The 20,000-nt window shown below is 40.4% G+C and overlaps 1 protein-coding gene across 3 annotated transcripts in view; it reads right to left on the bottom strand.

Moving 5' to 3' along the window:
• Window positions 1–6,277: 6,277 nt before the first annotated feature.
• The window catches only part of LOC138040882 (uncharacterized), a 25,822-nt gene continuing 12,099 nt past the window's right edge, over window positions 6,278–20,000 (bottom strand). For 2 of the 3 annotated variants that reach the window (XM_068886589.1, XM_068886586.1), the window contains exon 2: window positions 6,278–9,679. In XM_068886589.1, the coding sequence (XP_068742690.1) occupies window positions 6,954–9,668 (2,715 nt within the window). In that variant the 5' untranslated portion in view covers window positions 9,669–9,679 and the 3' untranslated portion in view covers window positions 6,278–6,953. Of the gene's footprint in view, window positions 9,680–17,983; window positions 18,039–20,000 lie in introns of those variants that run through there. The other variant, XM_068886588.1, reaches the window with a different exon arrangement.

The raw sequence follows: 20,000 nt of genomic DNA, 5'->3' as shown, positions 1-20,000 counted from the left end.
TCAGGGGCTTGATATGGTAGGTTGGGGCCTGAGATGTTGTTTCGTGGGGGGCTTGATATGGGGGGCTTGATATGGTAGGGGGTTTGATATGGGGGGCCTGATATGGGGGGCTTGATATGGTCGGTAACGTTCCAAACCCTGCTCCTGCTCTGAGCAAAGACCACAAATGAAACGATCGCGAAGACTGTCTTGCAGTTGGTCGTTCGTAAATTCACATGTGCCGGCGAGTTTCTTCAACTCTCTAACAAAATCTGTGATTGACTGCCCAGGACGTTGGTTAGCAGAATGAAATCTGTATCGTTCCGCAACTTTTAAGCGAGTAGGCTTACAATGGCCACGAAGTAACGAAGCGAGCTGCTCGAAGGTTATCGTGTTCGGGGGGTCCGGGAAAGACAAATCCTTCAAAACTCGATAAGAAACACTTCCAATGGATGTCAGAAGAAGCATGCATGTTCGGTACCGTCTTTAATGTCGTATGCGATGAAATATTCTCGCAATCGTACCAGGTAGCTGTCGATATCTTCGTCCTCTGAATTGAATTGATCGAAAGGTGGTCTTCCCGCCATGTCGCTTAATAGGCTTAGTTCGTGCTTGACTGCTCGTCGACCGATTAGCGGATAAATTTGACGTCAAATGCTAACTATCCGACGTTGAGTATTCGTTAATCCAGTTATCCTCGTCGCCACTGTAACGTATTTCGTCGTTGCGGTGAATAACAAACAGACAGTCAGCTTAACATTATTATATTGAAAACACGACCAGAAGGAATACACGTGCAAAATGCAAATTAGCCAGCGTCCAAGCGAGGCAAATACACCACAACTTTCGCCTTCATAAACCAAGCAAATAAGTTTATGTTCACAACTGAGATGAACGAGACTTGATATCCGTTCTTTGGAATTCCTAAATATTGCTTTTTTTTGTCTCCATACATTCTCTGTAATTTGTGCCTTTGGAATTGAAAATAATGTATGGCAGAAACTCTTTTTAATAAAATAAATTCTACAATAGCCATTCTCTCTAAATTTGTTCTACCGCACCTTTGAGCGCATATCTTCTGTTTTGGAAAATAAAAAACCCCAAATTGCATGTCATGACTACTTTTCATCGTTTTGAACTTCCATACAAATCTTTGAATTTCTCTCCATCTTTACCCATGATGCAATCAAGAGTGTGAACTCGTCTATTGACCCCGCGATAAATTTTTTTTTTGAAACCGTAAGATCGGATTGAAGTAATTTGCAATGCACGCGTGTTAAATATAGCTCCCTCTTTCAAAATTATTCAACACGGTTCCTACATTAGACAACCGTAAAATTGGTATCAGTGTGAATTACAGAGTTAACCGATTTCCATGATATATGATTGCAAACTGTATCTTGACAGTAACGAGTTTTGTAAGCGACAGAATTTTGTAGGCGATGAGAAAGTGCGCACTACCGGTTTGATAGATTGGAAATTCTTCAAATTGGTATCATTGTAAACTAGACAGTTAAGCGATTGCAAGGATACATGTTTGAAACCTTTTGTAACCTGCAGACAATGAATTTTATCAGGCCATGAAACTCAATTTTGAAAACGGAGAATGCCATCGTACAAAATTTGCTGCACTTTCTCTCCTCCACGAAACTTCCACGTAACGCGCGCGGTAACATTTTCCGCGGGAAAATTGATATCATCTAAAAATAACCTAAGTGGGATTACGATTGGAATAGGGCCAATATGAGTGATTACTTCTCTTACCTTCATAATCTCTTGGTGTTGTACACTATGTTGTGTTCTTGCAAACCTTTTTTGACAAGTGAAATGGACAGAGGTTTTACTCGAGTATCTAAAGTGAATTTGGAATTGACTTGGATTTGTACTGCTTGCAGGTGATTGCCAACAGAAATTTCGCGCTAGTGTGCAATAAAAATTGCCGTTCATCATTCGATGCATTAATTTGCTTCGTGAGTTCCGAGTGACCTATAAATTGCGTATTTTTCAGCACTTAAACAAAAACCGTTTTGTCTTTACTTCATATCTTGCGTTGTTCTTCAGTAGATTATCCAGTCATCATAGTAAATGTAAGTAAATTGTTGTCATCTCCCACTAGGTATAATTACTGGGTTGCTAAACCCAGTCGGAATCTGCGTAGCGTTTCGTCGTTTTGTTTTTTTCCGTGTCGGTAAAAGTCTTGCCTGTCACTACCCTGCTTAGCGGTGTCTTTGTGCATAGAGTCTTCTGAGCGTATTTTGTTAGGTTTGAGGGGGCTGGGGTAATGCGTAGATTTCTCTGGTGCACACGGGAGGACATTTAATTATTAACCTGGAATGGCGTTGAAAGTCATTGTAACGCAAATGGGGTTTTAGTGCATCTTTAAACAAAATATGCCCTTATGGAGCTCAAGAATGGAACGTCAATTGGATAAACAACTTAGGCGATGAAAAATAAATACCTGGAAGTTAAAGCGACGAGTAATGGTCTTCGACAACAATTTCATTTTTCGCCGTTGGATATCAAGTAAGCGTTAACTTGGTACTATATACAACACTGAAGTCAAATGGCAATTCTTTTATGGATTTAACAAACACAGAAGGAATCGAACGCCTTGAATGCATCACTGTGTAAACTTACTGAAGTCGCATCTAAGTTGTCCGGCAAGTTACATTCATTTTAAGACTCAACTCAGCAAGGGTAAAAACAAATTGGAAATGTGACATTGAAAAATTATTTGAATGAAAGCTTGTTGTTTCAGTTGTCTTTTATTATTTACCGTCAAGGTTCTTTCGAAAAGGGTTTGATGTGAACTGTCAGAAATTTATTTAATTGCATATGCTTTGTGATTGTGTGTTTCGTTTGCACGCACGCAACTGAAATAGGAAGGGTTTCTTGCCTCGTAATCGCAAATATGTTGTTTGTTTCAATAAATGTTTCGCTGGAAGAGATTTCTGTGAAATTTCCAGCTTTTGTAAACTTATCATGTTGTGTAATTTTCGAGCTTAACAAATTTGCATACATGTGTTGAAATGTGATACGGGGAGAATTTTGTGGTAGCGCATAAGTCACGAAAATAAACAGGTCTGTTGGAAGCGTGCTTGAGTTCAACAAAATGAGCCCCAAAATCAGCGAAAAATTGTCGATGAATAATAAAGTAGCTGCTATTTCCAAAATGATGGAATTACCTGGTGATAAATAACCTCGTCTTGGAGAGTAAATTTTTGACTTTGCAGAAACAATGGTGGGCGATTGTGATCTTTGTTTTGAATTCGCTCATTTATTGTCAAACTTTGTAACACTCGACAGAAAAAGAAACGAAAACCCAGTATCTTGCCATCATTTGACACAGATGCTTCATTTTAGTAAACTTTAGTATTACAAAGCTGTCAGATGCTCAGAGCGCACGCTTAAACTTGTGGTGAAAGAAGTTGTGAGGGAGCTTGAAAATTAACAACTTGTCAGCCCAGAAGCATATGTTTCTCACTTCCCATTTAGTTTCTTTAATCTTTTTGGGTTCAGTACTTTGCTAGTAACCACATGTCTTCTCAGGCTATTTACCCAAGACTTCTACCATGGCACTACAATGATAGACAATACCAAAACAATATCGTGCACTGTTACAGCTACATATTACGCAAGGACAACTTGAATCTCCTGGAAGACAACACACAGCTCAGTTGACATTTTATATGGAATAAATCGCTGTGTTACTTCACTACCAACGTAAGCAATGCGTGTCTATTTTTTCTAAAGAGGACAGGAATTTCTTCTTTCTACAAATGATTAATTAACAGGCCGGTAGCCAGGTTTTTAACCCCAGAAATGGATCTGTCTCGTCGTACGAATGTGTGAGGACCTGTGAGCCAAAGGGCGTCTGCTGGTAAGACGTCTGGGTGACCCCTTAAATGGTCTTCTTAATGACCCCCCAACTTGAAAAAAATTGTCTGGAACGGTGCACGTACCACAGGCAACCCAGTGTACCCTCACGGAGGGTCTAGTTTCCTCTTTGTTAGCTGCTCGAATCTATTCGTGACGTCATACCTCATATAAAACGTAGAATCAGAAAGTGCACAATAATTCCCATGAAACAGTGTTTTAACTTTGAGGCAAGTTAATAAGTTCTAGTATGTTGTAGTTCATTGCTGAAAAAAAGCTTTAGCCACACCGACTTCAAATTAACAAAATTAACTTGGAGTAAACGCTATTTCATGCGAAAACACCATATAAGCTCCGCCAGAATTATTTTTAGCTTTTTGTGCCGGAAAGACGCTCAATCGACGTCCACCAGCATACTAACTAGATTTTGTACCAATTATAATCATTGATTTCGTTTTTTTTTTTGCATGATTAAAATCTTGCGGTGACCGTGTGAAGTGAAGAGACTTTGGCTTTCCTGTTTTTATTTCGTGGCGGGAAATAAATGTAAGTTCTATTGATATTCTTGGTGCAAAAAAATTAGTGTTCTTCAACGGAGAGGGCCATTGTTTTTGCAGAGCGCCGCGGTAGTTTTTGCAGACCAAAAGGCGGCCCTTCTTGTAGAGAACAAATGTTTTCGAGTCTCGCCATCTGGCCGGGATATCCTCCGGGTCCCAGATAATGTTTAGTTGTCGTACAATCATGTCAATTACCCGATCGTCTTCGCAGTATTTCATTGCTTCCAATGGTACCCAATAGACCTTGCATTTTTCATCTTTTTCAAACGATCGTGAACCTCATCTGCTGTCGGCGGTGACTCATCAATGTAAACCTCCAAATACGCGTATTCGCCCTCACCGTAGCGCTGGATTTCGGGCGGAAATGGTTCCGAATCGAAACGCGGCTCGCTCACAAAATGCTTTTCAAAATGTGTTGCAAACTTTTCAGCCGCAATGTATTCGAAGCATCCGGTAAGCGGGCGCGATTTCCATACGCTTTGGCCGCTTTGAATAGTAGTTCAGCGCGCCGTTTTGCGCGGTGTTCATTTAGTTCGGCATCCTGGCGTTCGTAAAATCTGGATTTCGCTAATCGTCTGGAGTGTTTCAGTTGATTCGCAAGTTCGAGTCGAAGTCTAAATTTTTTAGCGCGTCAGTAGGAGCGTTTAATCCAATTCCGCTCCTGTCACAAGATTTATTCTGGTGAAACTGGCAGAAGACTAGGTGACAGGTTCCGAGAAAATCAGTGCTCCACAGGGTTGAGCAACGTAGATCTCCCGGTGGGCTGTCATTTTTCACCGTCGGGTCACACTCCTGAGGACATGTTAGTCTCTGTCATCCGCTCCGGCTTCAGCATTGCTTTAGACGGACGTATTTTTTAGGCTAAGCAAATATTTAAGCAACCGTCCCTGCACTCGGGCGGTCTAAACACCGACTTCAATTTTCTTTGAAACACTCAAAGTCAGTGCGCGCTATGACCTTGCACATTCGTTATATTTTTTATTTATTTAAACGTTATGGCGCGCCCTCGAAACGTCTGGTTTACTTAAACGATGGCGCATTTTCTTCATGAATTTTTAGAAGTTTTTACGAGTCATTGCGCTTCGCAGTTTTCTCCTATTTTCTTCACATCAATTACTGCAGCCGACGGGATCAATGACTCGCATTCCACATTTCGATTGGTGTATTTGAACCCATTTCTAAGGGTTCCCGGCGAAGTTATCCAAGTCGAGCTAATAAGTTACAGTCTAAGGGGCTGTTTACATGGAGGTAGGAAGATCCTTGCACTAGGAATTCGAAGATCCTAGAAGGCGAAACAACTTTTCCTTTGGTTTACATGCAGAAATTTCTGTCTAGGTGGAAGTGGAGAATGAAAGCTAGATGGCGGGCCAGAACAACAAACATGTAATTTGGGTCCTTCGCCGCCATGTTTGTTTTTTTGTCCCTAGTACCAGGAACTTCCGAGAGAAGGCAGTTTACACGGTGCTAGGATCTTCCTAGCGCTAGGATCTTCCTAGCTCACAGCTAGGAAGATCCTAGCACTAGGGCCAAGTACGACTTCTCACTTGTAAACTGAATACAGAAAACATATGGCGCTAGGATGATCCACCCTCTAGGATCTTCCCGCGAAAAGGAACATCTACGAAACTTGAAGAACTATACAAGGGGCTCAAATGTTACCAACCATGCGTGGCAAAACAATCATTCCATTGACTTCGATAATTCTTGTGTTATTGACAAAGGCAATTACACTAGAATCTTGGCACACAGCTAAAACCGTCGATGCGGAAAAAAACTCAAAACCGTTGCCTAAGCAACACTCCATTTCATTGTAATTAGACCTCATTTACATTTTTATCTCTTAGCTTCTTTCCCACTTTCTTTTTGTATTCTATTTTTATATAAAAAAATTATCACCACCTTTTTCGCGCACTAACCTTTTCTTCCGTTAAAGGCTAAAGACTGATAGCCGAAAGCTTATCTTTTTACCCTGTTTTAACCAGAGAAGGTTTTTTCATTTTAATATGTCTTATCCTGGTTACAGCTCTATTTTTACTCGAATACTTTTTTATTCATTCATGTTAAAAAATCAAAACCATGGTGTTTTTAATTTTTAAGCGGGTTTTACACTAAAACAAAACGAAAAAAATTAAACAAAAACTTAAGATGCTGAACCAATATGATGGATTACTACAGGCAAAAACAACCAATAAACTTATAAAATCAATATTGATGACCCACCCCCCAAAAAACCATCCAAAGTCTGAAAAAGCCCATATAGCCTTCATTTTCATTACATCGTTATTTTACTTTCTTTTAATTTCGTCCCATTCACTGAAAGCTACATCCGTTTCAGTTCCTGGCTATAACGCTGCTCGGCAAATTCACTATAACTGATTGATTAAACCGCTTTCGATAATCATTGCGATGGAGAGGCCTAACTCAAGTTTCTCGAAACTACGCCAAAGGATATATCTACATAAAATAGCTGAAAGACGACAAAATGAGGCTTTTCATCGCATTTGCCTAGACTTGCTAGTCAAAAAAATAAAACGTGAACATTCATTGCAAACGTTCAATGTCCGCGTTCTTATCTTTCTCGGAGACCTTCCACCAAAGTGGTCTGAGGCCATTGAGTAGCACGAACAATAAACCGAGCACATCCGCCATGACAGCCATCGAGAGGGAAGCCTTCCCAGAAAGCGCTGTAATCCCGATAGCTAGCTTTAGAATCACTGAAAAAGCGATGTTCTGAGCCACAGCACGGCGACAAAAACGCCCAAGCTCGACAAGCTCTGGTATTTTGGCAAGGTTGTTGCTCATCAGTGCGACGTCTGCAGCCTCCACCGCTAAAGCCGTTCCTCCGGCGCCCATCGCAATCCCAACATTTGCTGCGGCTAGCGCAGGGCCATCGTTGACACCATCCCCGACCATACCCACGATGCTCTTCTTACCTTTTTGTGATTTTAAGAAATGGTATCCACGATGTGGACAGCAACTGGGTAGGCAACCGCTTCCGATTAGTTCATCGTCGTCATACTTCGCGTCATCTGAGTCCTTCATTCCACCTTGTCTTTGTTTAACCCAGCTAAGCTTGTCCTGTGGTTTCATTTCGGCAACACACTCATCCAGGCCAAGCTTACTTTTCACGGTCATGGCTGTTCGCAAATTGTCACCTGTTACCATGGCTGTCCGGACGCGAAGGTTCCTCAGCCAATCAAGCGTGGCCAAACTGTTCGGTCTGACCATGTCTGCAAGAGCAATCATCATTGCAAGCTTGCCGTCAACACACACGAAAATTACTGTCTTACTTTCGTTGGTCCATGTTAGGTACGTGTCTTCCATGTACTTGTTCAGTGTTTGGCCACAAAATTGGTGAAGAAACTCATAGTTTCCTATCTGCACCTGATGATCTTCAACAACACCAGAAATGCCTTGTCCTTCATGAAGCTCGAAACGTGAGACTTCCGGGAGACTAAAGATTTGCGATGTGATCATTTCCGTGACACAACCTGTAAATTCATTCACTATTGCAGCTGCGAGTGGATGACTGGACTTGCTTTCAAGAGCGGCAGCTAACCGCAGGACACCTTGTTTGTGTACATCAAACGGACATTCTACGCCAACAATTTGAAACTTTCCTTCGGTCAGCGTTCCCGTTTTGTCAAACGCCAAAACTTCTAATCTTGCAAACGTCTCAAGATAAGCCCCCCCTTTAATAAGAGCTCCTTTCCGTGCGGCCGAAGTTGTGCCACAAACCACTGCAATCGGGGTTGACATGACCAAAGCACAAGGACAAGCTATCACCAAAAGTACAAGTGCTCTTCTTCCCCACTCTTTTATCTCCTCTGCATACGTACCCACACCAGCCGCACCAAGTAAAGCCGGAATAATAACCACCAGAGCCGCAGCAATGACCACAGCCGGTGTATAGTACTTGGAAAATTGGTTTATGGCCAGTTCAGTCATTGCTGAACTAGTTTGGGCTTCTTCAATAAGTTGAGCGATTTTTGTGATTGTGGAGGAAGTGGAATCCGATGTAGTCTCAACTTCCAAGTAACCATTTTGATTGACAGTTCCACTATAGACTTTTGAGCCCACAGTTTTCTCAACAGGTACAGATTCCCCAGAAACCGAACTTTCATCGACTGCAGCCTGACCTTTCACCACTTTACCATCCAATGGAATGAGCTCACCCGGTCTGATGGCGATAGTTGTTCCTATGGTTACTTCCTCGACTGCGACGCTTTCCCCTGAACTTGCTATTATCGTCGAACGAGGTGCCTTGACCATGAGCCCAGAGATAGTGCACTGCACTTTGTGCATACAGAACTCCTGCAATGCTTCTGCAAGCGACAATACGTATACTACAGTTGCGCCTTCTAACCACTGTCCGATTGCTAGAGTACCTGCAATGGCTATAAGCATCAATATGTTGATGTCAACTGAGAGATTCTTGAACGACACGAATGTTTTTCGCAGAACTGGAACAATACCAAATATGATCTCTGCAATGGCTAACCACTGATACCAAGGAGATTTAACAAAGAATGCTACAGCAGCTACTGTCAAAAGGATGGTTTGCGTCAAAAGATAAAGAAAGAAAGATAACAGCAAAGGCGGAAGGCCCTCGACCTTGCTATCTGACTGATGGGATCCACTTTCCATGATACTGGCTCCAAGGTGTTTTTGGTTGAGTGTACTGACCAGCTTGGATTGTGACGTCACTTTTGGGTCGTGACGGACATACACCACGCGGCCAATTACGTTTACTGCTATGGATGTCACGCCCTTCAACGACTGTAGTGATTCTTTTATGATTTTAATTTCCATTGCGCAACATATGTTCTGCACTCGAAGTTTAGTCGTGCTTATCAAGGGCGTTTCTTCGTCGTTGTTGCAGCTTTTTTCATTTCCTTTTGGTGCGGGGGTGGCGAGGGTCGGGCTAAGGCCACTGTAGTCAGCGTTTGATGATACTTTGCTCAGAGGTGTCTTCTCGCCACTTTCTGGTTTGGTTTGGCTGCAGATATTAGTTGTATCACTCTGCAATGTTTTATTCTCAGAACAACACTTTTGTAATTGGAACACATCCAGTGCAACTGAATCCGATTTTGCTTTCTTGCAACAAGAAACTTCACTCGGCTGTTTTAGAGAGGTTTTTAGTGTATTCTGGAAAATGGTACTTCTTTCATCGTCTTCATGACAACACTCCGTGCATTCGCAGGATTCCAATGGTAATTCGTCTGAGCAGCACTCGCATTGGTATTGCTGACACATCGTTGAAGAGTCTGTCAAATAGAGGAAAAATGTTAGTTCAAACGCATTATTAAAACACATAAAGATGTAGCAAATCGGTCGCTGCTGGGGCAAAGTTAGTCGTGGAAGATAATTACAGTCAACATGCAATGATAGATGTAAGGATAGATGTGGCATGTGGCAATATATTAAATTAATTAAATTACCAATATTTAAAAATATGAAACGTCACCTCCTCAAGGCTGATAGCAGGGACCGTGACGTCGATGTCAACGAGAACCGTTGAAAAACGAAATTAGAAAAGATCATCTCTCGATATTGGGGATATTTTTCGATGATTGCAACTACTCTCTTAAGTAAAATGTGTGTCAACTCTTCTGGAATCATATTGGCATACGCAGTATGGAAAAGAAGAACCAGTGTTGTACTTATTTTGTCAAAAGAGCCGCCTGAAAATTAGTCATTTCACGTCGATTTTTTAGGATGACGAAAAACACTGTTTTTCGTACATTTGAAATGTACCAAAATAGGAAGCGCACTCGAGGGGCGCGCAGAGTGATTGAATTTGCCTACCAAACCGATCGGTTTTTTTGTGTTCTCGTCTTGGTCGAAGTCGTCGTTGCGTCAGGCCCCTGATAGGAGCTTGCCTGCCTCAAGCATCACAAACACGCAAATAAATAAATAAATAAATAAAGGAATGGACAAGAAAAGGTATATTAGCGACTAACATAATAAATAAAAAAGTTTACTAAATAAACAAATAAACAATAATAATCAATAAATTACTTTTTCATGCAGCGCATATCGAAGGATGCTTCAAAACAGTTATCATCTTTTTATATACTTTACCCATTTAAGGGAATGTGTACTTAACCTGTTATTCTTCAAATGAGTGTCGTAAAACCAAAACCAAAGTAATTACTTTGGCCAATCAAAAAGGACGTTGGTGACAATCCAGTAAACCAATCAAAACTCGAAGTAATTACACGTAGCCGACACAAAACGCGGGAAAATGTGCACGCGCGAGCCAAGATGGTTTTGGTTTCACTTCTGGTTGGTTGAAAAAGTGGCGCGAGAACTTTGAACCAATCACTGAGTGAAGTAATGCAAAACCAAAGTAATTCTCTAATTACTTTCGACACTCAATTGAAAACCGCTCTAACAATGCGGCTTTCTGTATGATAAACTGAATCGAGTTTCGATAAAAGAGCTGTAAGAGATGGTTTTAAATTATTGTTGCGGCAGTAATAGATATATTGTTTTGCAATGATGATAACATGATTCATCAACATATAATCCTCGTTCCGTCTCCACAGGCCAAATAATATATCGAAAAGGCCGAGTGCTTCAAGTATGATATTTAAACTTCTAAACCAACGAATTATATCACTCCAAAACGTTGTAATAATGGGACATAATACAAACAAATGTTAGAGGGATTCGTCGACAGTTCCACAAAAGGGTTAGGAATTGAGGAATCCACCTTACCCATTTTCTTTAATAGGTTGTTTGTTGATAAACATCTATATAGTATTTTCTATTGAAATTCCCTTGACTTTGTATCTAGAGCAACCCTAAACGGCAAATTGTAAATTTCTTTCCACTCTAAGGAATTCAAGTGGAGCTATAATCCTCGCAGTTATGAACGCAATTTTTGCAATTGCGTAAAGAAGCCTGAAAAATTCAGGACTTCAACGGGGTTTGAACCCGTGACGTCGCGATACCGGTGCGACGCCCTAACCAACTGAGGGTTCCAATGTTCCCGTGAGGAATGAATCAACGTTGAAATGATATATGAAATGGATCATATATGACCTCGGATATGAATTCAAGTGAAGCTATGATCCTCGCAGTTATGAACGCAATTTTTGCAATTGCGTAAAGAAGCCTGAAATACTCTAAGGAGTATTCACCAAACAAATCTATGTATCTTTGCTGGGCTGTTGGTGTTGTTAAGACTCTAGACTTAAGATCTGCGTAGAGACAGCTTTACTTAGGCCTTGTTTACAAGCAGGTAGGGTTACCCTACTGCTAAAGTTACCCTAGCAGTAGGGTCAAATCTCGGGTTTACAAGCAAAATTTCACAGGTAGGGTTACCCTACCACCCGGGACAACTTCGTGTGCTTGGTAACCGCTAGCATCGCAAACACAATGGAAACCGTTAAAAAGTTGTGCCGGGTAGGCGAGTTGTCCCCAGCTAGGGTTACCCTAGAGCCAGGGTAACCCTTGCTGCTTTGTAAACACGTCGACGAAAAAAAGAAGAAATGTGTGAGTGCTAGGGTAACCTTAGCACTAGGGTTGCCCTCCCTCTTTATAAACAGGGCCTTACTGGAATTCGAACACCAAGCAATTTTAATTGGATTTCATTTTGGAGTACAAAGTTTGATTTATCCACATAACTAATTGACCTAAGAGTCTCACGCCATTTGCAAGGAATCACATCTATTATGGTCACAAAGCCCGACTCATTCAAGTTACCTGTAGTAATAAAACGATTTACTTCTGAACTTAAATCGCTAATTCTAATTATACCTTTGGCAATCAGTTTTTGATTGTAGACAGACTTGCCATAGGCTCGATTAACAGCCGCTTTTTCGGGAAATGAACCAGCGCTCACTCCCGAAATCACGGCTGGACGCGTGAGGTGAGCCATTGTTAATCTTCGCCTGCACAAATCGAGCAGGTACAAATTATAATTTTTGGTACAAGTTGTGGCTGCGAAGGTATTCTTTGACCCGGCCGGCCTGTTCGCGCTTTAGAGTACCTTTAAGGTGGGAAACATCCAAGATTATGACAACGGGAAGAGTTCGAGAAGCTGGAGAATGGTAATGTGTCGTTGTCTACCGCCTGAGTTCGGAAAATTCATTAATTTTCCAGTTGGCGCAAAGGGCAAAATACGGCTTTCAAATCCATTGCTATTGCTACTTTGCTAATGTAAGAGCAAGTAAAATTCCTAAAGATCAATTGAAATTACTGCTGAATTTCTTGGTGGCAGAACTGAGGAGGCCGGTGAGGCCGACTGAGAGATTTGAAGCGGCCGAATATTTTGCTGATGAATGAATATTCGCCTGGGTTGAATTCAAACTCACATCGATCATTTAACCACAAACTCAAGCTCGTATCATCTGGAAACTTCGCATAGACGTTAGAGCACTGTTACGTAATTACTGTTTTGTTAAAATCAATCTTTCGTGTTCAGGGGCACCCAACGAGAATATAGTTCAAAACCACTTAAACATAGCATTGTTTAACCTATTTTAGTATTTAAACTGTAGATATAGGCATATTTTTATCCCCTAAAAATTTTTCATCTGTTCGGATTTTCTAGCTGAAAGTCTAGTGGTCCGAAAATTTTAGGGATCAAAACTTACCCTTTCGAAAATTTTAGCCAGATAAAAGGCTCCCGAAAATTCTAGGTGACCTTTTTGAGGTAAAAATCCGGTAAAAATGGGCAATTATACCATTTTTTAGATGTTCGAAAATCCTAGGACAGGCAGGCAATCAATAAATTTTACAACAAATGTTCCGAAAATTCAAGTTCTCAAATCGTCTTCCGAACAGATATTTTCCGAAAATTGACGTTGGGTGCCCCTGCGTGTTGTCTAAACACGTCTAAATGCCATTTGCCCGCAGCTACTAACTTCGCATAAATTATATTTACGTCACAGACTCAATCTCTGATCGCTCACGCGTCCAGCCGTCTCTTCTCGGGGAGGATTCCGAACTCGAGTGAGCGGCGGAAATCGAACCTAGACTTGCCATGAATACAAATAAATCTATTATTCCGAACAACCGTTTTAGATACACCCTCGAGTGATAGACTGTCTAGACTACTACCTCGCTGTCTAGCTCCTGAACTCATTCTTCAAAACATTCGAAACATTCCTTATAGTGCTTAGGAAGAATAATTGGAATTTTCGGCGTCACATCGAAATCACAGCAAAGGACGAATTTATCTCCAATCGGCTGAAGGTAATGTGATAAGAACATTTTCCAACCGCTTAATTAACAAATGGCAATTTTTTTGCAGCATAATATTCTTTGTGTTTTGATAATCGATTCCAAGTGCAGAGCCCTCCCCCGAGACAAACATGTTCCATGTCACCAGATGATAGAGGACCCTTCTACCTTGTCCTTGCCTTTCCATATGAAATCATATAAGATACTATTGGCTTCTTTGATCACTCTTTTGTCTAAAGTAATTGAGCCTGCACGGTACATAATCATTGGAACTACAAAGGTTTAAACAGTATGGATTCTGTCTATAATAGTAAGATTTCTCCATTTCCCCAATTTTAATTTTCCTTTAATTGATAGAATAACTTCCTCAAAATTTAGCTTCTGCCTAAGGAAAACGTCATATGTGAAGTACACTCCCAACGTTTTTGCCGTCCTCTTAAGTTTAGCCTTCCTTAATTCCCTTTTTTCACTCCCAGGTGCTAAATTTTGATTCCAAGAAGGAGTATTTGTTAATTGACATGGAGTCCTGAGCACTCCTCAAACTCTTACGTTGTATCAAGAAATCTATTAAACGATCGCTCATTTCTCACGAATTAATCCTGTTAAATCATCTGCAAATATTCCCAATTTAATTTCCTTGCCGTCTACAGTAATACATTGAATGCTTTAAATTCCAAAATGGTAAAGCTCCTGGTAACGATGGCTTAACCGTAGATTTCCACAAGGGCTTCTCGAACTTATTACGTCAAAAGCTTACTGATTCCTTAAACTTCTCTTTTGAACACGGCGCATTGTCTAACTCAGAGAAACAAGCTGTTATTCGATTGATTGATAAGAAAGATAGAGACAGAAGGTACATTAAGACTTGAACTGGCGACCGATTTCTCTTTTAAATGTTGATGTTAAGATTGCCTCCAAAGCCCTTGCCCCACTGTCGGCTTATCTGTTCATTATAGCTCTAGAGTTGTTACTTATGAAGATTCGAAGTGATCAAGACATAAGTGGTGTTTACGTTGAAGACAAAGAAAGTAAACTTGTGGCCTTTGCCGATGATCTAACGACTTTTGTTCAGGGCATCAAATCCTTTGAACGTCTTTCCCTGACACTGAGTAGTTCTGAATTTGCGCTGGTTTGAATGGCTGCAAATTGCTTCTGCATTGCAATTTTAGCATTGACGACCTGCCCAAATGCCTTCCTAGTTTTTTCAGGGAATGCCTTGCAGTCTGGTCCAAATTATCTGTTAAACCCTTTCTGACATGTGAACAAGTTTTTAATCGAATTTTATGGAACAACCAGTTTCTGCGTATTGATGGTGAAATGGTCTTTTGTCGCAAACTCTTTTCTAAGGGCATGATAACTCTTGCTAACGATTAATTCTTTTTGCTTGGAAATATTCAACTCTCTTCCTCTCGCACGAAAAAAGCTTGTTAAGTCCAAAGAGGCAGGTACAGTTCAGATTCCATCTGACTCTTACAATACATTATCTAACTGCACCCTTTGTCTTGAAGATGATGTGTTATCACATGACGAATTAACCCCCTCTAAATTGTATTGGAAACTCGTTAAAATAATTCTGCAGGTCCCTCCTACAGCACACTACAAATACACCACTTCGTTCAACGACCGGATTCTTGACTGGGAAAAAATCTACCTAATTTCTCATGTAGTCTCACTCGACAGCAGAACCAGATTCTTCCAATACAAACTGCTCACCAAATAATTTACACTAACAAATCGTTATACAAAAGGAAATTAGTCGACTCACCCCTCTTCTCTTTCAGCAAAAATTCTGACGAATCTCTGGAGCATCTCTTTTGTCATTGCAGTTTTAGAGTGGCCTGCTGGGAGTCCGTTTTTCTTTGGCTTAAGAAATTACACATCGAATTCTCTTGGGATTCTTTTAAGCGACTGACATTTTTTCTGGCATAACTCCTTTTATGTCTCACTGGCTTTTTTAAAATCACGTCATTATTGTTGGAAAACAAACAATTTATCAGAATCGCCTTAAGAAATCTTTTGCCGTCATTGTCTCATCTAATTACTAAACTAAAATACATTGAATCTATCGACCCTAACCCTGCAAGCTGAAAAAAAGTAACCCCCCCCCCCCCTTCACTTTTCTAATGGTCCGTCGCTAATAGTCTGTATGTAGGCTTCAGTGTAGTAGTATATAGTCTATATATTGTACGTAAGTAAACGAACAAATGTTTGTAAATAACCTCATTCATATAAATGTACTGTAAGTGAACGTAATGTAAATAATGTAGTGATGTAAGCATCCAGTGTTTGTGTGTCAGGTGTGTCTCAATAGAAATTACATTCTCAAAGAAAAAAAAGATACCTTGGTTTCACACGATGCGGAAACCAACCTTGGTCCCACTCTGAATTATTCTACAAATGGCTCCGGCAAAACGAATGGGAATATGAGCATAGCACACCTAAATGTTCGTTATATCAAATGCTGAGATCATTTTGACCTCGTAAAAGAACAGTGTTGGCCAACAAGTTCAACAAGTTCGATATGTTTACTGTTCGATCTATTTACTGTATCGGAAACATAGCTAAACAGCACAGTTCAAGACTTGTAAATTGAAATCCCTGGTTATGTGATCTATCGCATCGATTGTCATAGTGGCAGAGATGGCGGCGGCGTTTGTGCTATGTTTCGCGAAAGTTTAAAACCGAGTGCTTGATCGAGGGACATCTCATTCACTACACCGTCTGGTTTCCAGCAACTGTGGCTAAAAATCGAGGTTAGGAAGTTGAAATCGTTTATCGTTTGCACGGTGTATATGTTGCCGGTAAAATCCGTTTTCAGGTTAAATCCGTTTTTACCCAGGTTAAACTGATGATCCTCATTTTACCTTTGTTCTGAATATGCACTCAGGTGAATCGGGTCTAAATTAAGCCTGGAGAAAATTAGGGTCAAGTTAGGATTAGTTTTGGTTGTGATACATGAATATCAATTTACTTATTACACAAAAGTAAATAATGAAATTAAAGCACTGTGATAGGTCAAGCATGTTCGTCGTTGTACTGTAGTGGTAAGGACACACGGGACAACAAATCTGGAGGATCCGAGTTCGAGTACAGGTGAGTGCACGGTACAGTTCTTTGATCTCTTACTATGTTGTAATGTCGATAACTGCATAATGAATACAGAAACCGATAAGATAATATAAGTCATTAAGATGATGTGTTGAGATTGGTAAGACAGTGCTTGAGGGAAGGTGGAGGTGTTTTCAGTCCTTTTTGGAGGATTGATAGCTGCTTTAATATTCAACCTATAGGTAAAATGAGGATCACCAATTTAACCTAGATAAAAACGGATACAACCTGAAAACGGATTTGACCGACAACATATACAGCTATTTCAATTAACGTTGTCGGATCAAATCATAAAGCTACAAGGCAAGACCGCAAGGTTATGTGGAATTTTTTAGCTGAATAAATTCATCAAAATCAGCAAAGCCTCGTCCGTACAGCACTTTTTCGATCTCCCTGTGAAAAATGGCAAGTCTGGGAGTTCGTCCTCACTGTCATGAGTTCCATTTAGCTGAACAAGAAAACACCAGTGAGCTGTATTCAGTTCCTGTGCTGACTGTGATTAGGGAACTTTTAAGCAGCGACGACAGCAACACCAACGAAAACATCACTTGAAAATAACACTTTATTTTATTTGTGTTAATTCGCCATTATTTTAACTCGTTCCTCTTCTACAGAAACGGCAAACTACCCAGGAACCAAATAGGAGTGGCGCTCAAGTAAAGAAAAGTGAGTAAAAAATTCGCCGTCGTGTGTTCACGTTCTCAACAAAACCTTGAATTTAGTCATTTCACTTTGATATTTTGCAGAGGACGGCAAAGAAATTTATCAAAATTTAAAACGCACGTGAAAAACTACTGTTTTTGCTCATTAAACTTTTTGTTTTGTGGCGTTTTCGCTGCTTTCGCTCTTAGCTCCCTAATAGCTATGAACGCAGCTGCTTCATTTAAATGGTACCGACACAAAAAATATAATTTTATCATTAAACATGATTAACAGCTAACGCTGGGGCTCAAACGTAATGATTTTCTTCACTGCTGCATAAATAGAAGAATTTTTACTTTTCTACTCGGTAAAAGCTGTAAAAGCGGCATGAAATTAACATACGTGTATCCACGTGCAGTCCGTGAGTTTCGCGTGAGTTACATGCTGATTCACATGGCGTTATAAAAATAATTTGAAAAAGAATATTGTCGAACATAATTCTCTTTACAAACTTTACAGTGTAAAATTGGGACATAAATGAAGTCTTTTTAAACAATAATCGGACCCCCTCATTCCTCGCACTGAGAATGTTTGATGTGACGGGCGGGAAATTTAAAGTTCCTTACCAACATCCTGGCCCAACAACGCAGTTTAAACTCTGGGAGTTTATGATGCTGTCGCAACATTGACAGGCGTGCTTCATAACTTGACGGTGCTTCTTCCTCGTCCGCATCAGTCCTAATCTCAGAACTGGGTCCGGGGTTAGGTATACAAACCAATAAATTGCTTAAAATCAGTTTCTGATCATCACAAGCGGAATTAGAGATGCTTGAATCAATTTTCAGGCGTCTTCTTGAGTAACACACTCCCCTGAGTATGCAACCTGAGGAGACGGGGATGATATTCAGGATAAAATTACTATACCTTTTCTTTTCTTCCCCAATGTTGAGACGAGTGAGTTCTTGGCTTAAGGTAAGTGTGGATCGACCCACAAAGTAATCATCCCTTTTTTCGGCACTAAGTAGTAATGGAAAACGTCTTATTTCCTTCATAGATGTAACCAAAAGTAAAGTTAATCTGCTGCTAGCCGGAGTTCCTCTGTGTATCTCTCCAATAAGTAGGCTTTTAATCTAGTAATACTGTCAAACAGAGGCACGTTTACACAATACGAATCGTGCGAGTCTTTGTTTGTCGCTTTTAAAACACGCAGACAAATGATAACAGTGTTTTCTTCCATCCTACTTCACGCGCCTCCGAAAATAAATTAAGCAATACCGCATTACTTTTCGGTCTTGTCTTTAAGCTTGAAACTTTTATCCGACAACCTTAATTGAAATAGCTGAAGTACTCTCAAAAAACGTAGGGGATTCCCGTGCAGTGCCTTATAACTGAACTAGCACGCACTTACTTATCTTAAATTACATTAAAACTAGAGCAAGAGCGCCCAAGCCTGTTATCAATACCGGAAGCTATAAATAGTAAGGCCGACGTTTTTCGTGATGATGTTTCAAAGGCACCGTGGTCAATAGGTGATGTTTTTGATGATATCGAGGACAAACTTCAAGTATTTAATTTCCTTTTTTCGTCCATACTTGACCAGCATGCTCCGATTAAAACTTTCAAAGTCTGCGGAAAGCCTAATCCATGTATAACTGATATCGATTTCGCAGGATAAATTGTTAAATATACGCGCACTGGTGAAAACAAAGAGGTAAGAAAAAGTAAGGACCCAATGGCTTGGACGGCTTACAGAAACCTAAGACAGGTGGCTAAAAGAGAAATTAAAATTGCTGAACGAGAATTCTTCATAGAACAGATCCAAATACGCCCAGGCAATACAAACAACATTTGGAAAGCAATTCGTCACATAATTCCTAAAAAGTGTACACCCCGGGGAATTTTCAGCAAGGATAACAAAACTGTTGGAGACGAATTCAATCAGTTTTTTGTTTCAGTTGGCCAAACTTTTGTTGACAAATCCAGTCATTGGCTATAATGAATGCAACATAACACTGAACCGACATTATTTTCTTCTAACACAGCATGCTTTAATTGTGCGAACAGTTTCAGTTGAATACTAAAGGCAGTAGTGAGATAGAACACATAATATCATCAATGCCATCTAACAAAGTCCCAGGGATCGACAAGATTCCTGTTCGTGTTTTGAAGGACTGCGGCGAATCATGCATATTTCCTACCACTTAGAGACTGGCAAATAACACCAGACCTATCTCACTTTTACCGGTTTTGTAAAAAGTCTGTGAAAAAGTCGTACATATTAATCAATTTACTTCTTATTTGCAAAAACTCAAAGTGGAAACAAGAAATAGCACTCGACAGAACTGAACTCGCATTTGTCATAGAAACAACCGACACTATTCTAAGAGCAATAGATCAAAAGATGTTGACTTTGGCAGTGTTTTTAGACATGAGCAAGGCCTTTGACAGCGTTACCCACGAAACCCTGATCTTGAAATTGCAACTTGTGGGCGCCTCAAACTCAGTTAGGTATCCAGTGGGTTTGTAGCTACCTTAATGATAGACGACAAGTGGAACGAATCTATTCAACATTGTCAGAGCCCTTGTCAATCAGCTGCGGCGTTCCGCAGGGGAGTATACTTGGACCACTTATTTAGTATATAC

The sequence above is a fragment of the Montipora capricornis genome, chromosome 3 (assembly GCF_036669925.1).
Source record: "Montipora capricornis isolate CH-2021 chromosome 3, ASM3666992v2, whole genome shotgun sequence".
In the NCBI taxonomy this organism is placed as follows: Eukaryota; Metazoa; Cnidaria; class Anthozoa; order Scleractinia; family Acroporidae; genus Montipora; species Montipora capricornis.
The sequence above is the reverse complement of the archived record's forward strand: the minus strand, read 5'-3'. Positions and strand labels throughout refer to the sequence as shown.